Here is a 2,616-nt window from a genome sequence, read left to right as displayed (position 1 = left end):
AGAAAAAGGAGGTTCTTCGAGAAGAGGGAGGACGGTTGTGAAAACTAATAAATAGGAAAGGAGAGGGAGAGAGAGAACTTTGAAATTTTCTATAAATCTGTAAATGAACTAAAATCAATGGATTTTAGAAACATGAACTAAAGTTACAGAGACAAAATTATTAAAAACTAATTATTAGTTAATAACTAAACGAAATGATAGGTCTTTTTCTTTTTTTCTAGACTTTATTTGTTTTTTCTGTAAAGTATCAATAACATAGTGTTTTTCAGACCTCAAAATTCAACAGTCTCAATTTCTTCGCATGCCACGGCTACAGCTACAGTAAATAAAAGTCTCCCTTCTTGGATTCATATTTAATGTTCACTTTAAAAGGTGAAAACACTGTAAGAAGTTAAAGAAATACATGTAGTAGCAATTAAGTTTCTTCGTTAAAACTTCGAAACTGTTTGACACCACCACCACAACAACACATAAAATACTATAACTAATACCTTTATATATTATGTGATATTTTAAAAAATAAGAATCCTGAAGAATGAGTCATTGGGGAGAGAGGATCCAACACGCAACTAGCTTCTCTATGCGCATTACCATATACAGCTTCATGAACAAAAAAACCTTTCAGAGGAGGATCTCTTCTCTCTTGACCCTTCTTCATGGAAAGAAAAACTTCACTTCTACTTTCCTTCTCTTCATTGTTTTTTCTTTTCCTTTCTTCTTAGACAAAGCTGAAGCGGTTTAACTGTTTTTTTTTCTTTTCTTTCTTTGTATTCTATTACAATACAAGTTTCATCTAAGCGGCAGCAACCGTCCCTGTACGAAAGGAGTAGTTCTGGGCCTTGTTTGGGGAGACAGATTTTCTTTGTTCCTTTTTTCTCAAAGCCTTCATAGAAGAAATGTTCTTATTCTTCTCCTTGGCTTCGTCTCTCTCTATTTGCTCTTGTCTACACTCTTCGCTACAAAAAGGAGTGTCCCCTCTGCAGTACAAACAATTCCCACCGTCAGAACCATTGCATAAAGATCCAACAACTTTCACATTCAAATGGAAACAACAATTAAATTACAAATCAAAATCAAACCTAATAATCAACAGCATTGAAGAAAAAAAAAAGGGGGGAAAAAACTTCACTTTTATTAGATCCTGACAAGAAACAACACTCTTGGGTACAAATTTTAACAAAAATATAAATTATTAAGATATCCCAGTATCACAAGTTTCAAGACCCAGACATATCAAGATTTTCAATTTCCCATAAATTCATGCCACTGCAATATTGTATCATTCAATTAACCATAACAACAGACTGTAGAGGACAAGAAACATGTAATAATCTCAAAAATGAAGGGATGGAGAAAGAAAGATTTAGATTAAGAATCACAATAAAATCTGGAAGCCCGAAGGAATCTAATTTAAATCTAATTTCTCTAAAAGGGTACTGATTGAGGAATGTAATTTATATATATATATATATATATATATATATATATATATATATATATATATATATATAACTAATCGATGGTGCAAGAAGATGAATTCTGTAAATTGAACCTGTACATGAAGATGTCTCGATCCCCGAGTGGCTTCTTGCAAAGAAAACAAGCTTCAAGAAAGTGTGGTTGGTGATCTTCGAATCTGGCATCATAAAATCTCCCAGATCTTGGGGAAAGAATAGAGGGGCTTCTGAAACCTCGGTTGTAGAAAGTGGCAAAACCCAATGTTCTAGAAACAAAACCATGTTGGCTGTGATGGGAGTAGTTGTGCCCAGAATAGCCAGGGTCCGTGGAAGAAATCCAACCGTCCTCTTCGGAGAAACAATGTCTCTTGGAAGAACCGGCCATGGTTTGTTTTCAGTGTTTCTCTTAGGAAACTAAAAGGAAAAGTGTTTCCCTGGGTGTGGTTTGTGGAAGGAACGAAGGAACGCAATGAACAGAGAGTGATTGAGAAAAGGAGAAGAGAAGGGTTTTATAAAGTGGTAGGTGAAGTTTTTTTTGTTCTGGTCGTTGAATGCGGAAACGAGAGGGCAATAATAAAGAGAAGCAGGTTATAACTTGCAATTACAAAAAACTAATCCCTCTCTTTGCATCCATTGGCTCAAATACCTGCATCTAGCTTTTAAAAAGTTTTATTATTCTTATTATTAATTCCAGGGGCAGCCCAAATTACAGACATGCCATTCAATGTGTAAGAAATGGAACTGTTCATGTCATGATGTTGTGGCAGTTTTGTAGTTTGAATAAAACGTGAGGGTTTGAACCCAAAATAGGAAAGATCTTTAACAGTTAGTTTGCGCTGTGAGAAGTGATGGGACCCAGTTTGGACCAAACCTCACATGTCCCACTCCTCTTGCTTGCCAAATTGTGGTGGGGTGTAAGTAAGTTCTAGGACCAAACTCACGCACTGCGCGTAAGAGTAACGGTAACTCTCAATTTTTAATAATAATAATAATAATAATAAATATATATATATATATATATATATATATATATATATATATATATATATATTTCAATTATCATATATTTTAAGATTTGGAGTTTTCCAATTAAATTTAAAATAATTGTGTATAAAATATCTATGTATTTGGTTATTAAACTTTATTTTATTTTATTTTT

At 33.6% G+C, this 2,616-nt stretch overlaps 1 protein-coding gene across 1 annotated transcript; it reads right to left on the bottom strand.

Annotated features, from left to right (window-relative positions):
- Positions 1 to 322: 322 nt before the first annotated feature.
- Positions 323 to 2,075, bottom strand: LOC106777089. The gene is made up of 2 exons (XM_014664608.2): positions 1,553 to 2,075; positions 323 to 977 (listed from the first exon to the last, which is right to left on the bottom strand). Exons 1-2 carry the CDS (start codon positions 1,840 to 1,842, stop codon positions 794 to 796), a joined length of 474 nt encoding a protein of 157 aa, XP_014520094.1. The 5' UTR covers positions 1,843 to 2,075; the 3' UTR covers positions 323 to 793.
- Positions 2,076 to 2,616: the final 541 nt, after the last annotated feature.

Source organism: Vigna radiata, chromosome 11, assembly GCF_000741045.1.
Source record: "Vigna radiata var. radiata cultivar VC1973A chromosome 11, Vradiata_ver6, whole genome shotgun sequence".
NCBI classification, from domain to species: Eukaryota; Viridiplantae; Streptophyta; class Magnoliopsida; order Fabales; family Fabaceae; genus Vigna; species Vigna radiata.
The sequence above is the reverse complement of the archived record's forward strand: the minus strand, read 5'-3'. Positions and strand labels throughout refer to the sequence as shown.

Coding starts and splice junctions, on each gene's coding strand:
- LOC106777089 (XM_014664608.2), bottom strand. CDS start 1,842: ATGGCCGGTTCTTCCAAGAGACATTGTTTCTCCGAAGAGGACGGTTGG. Junction 978..1,552: donor CGAGACATCTTCATGTACAG/GTTCAATTTACA, acceptor TTTGTACTGCAG/AGGGGACACTCCTTTTTGTA.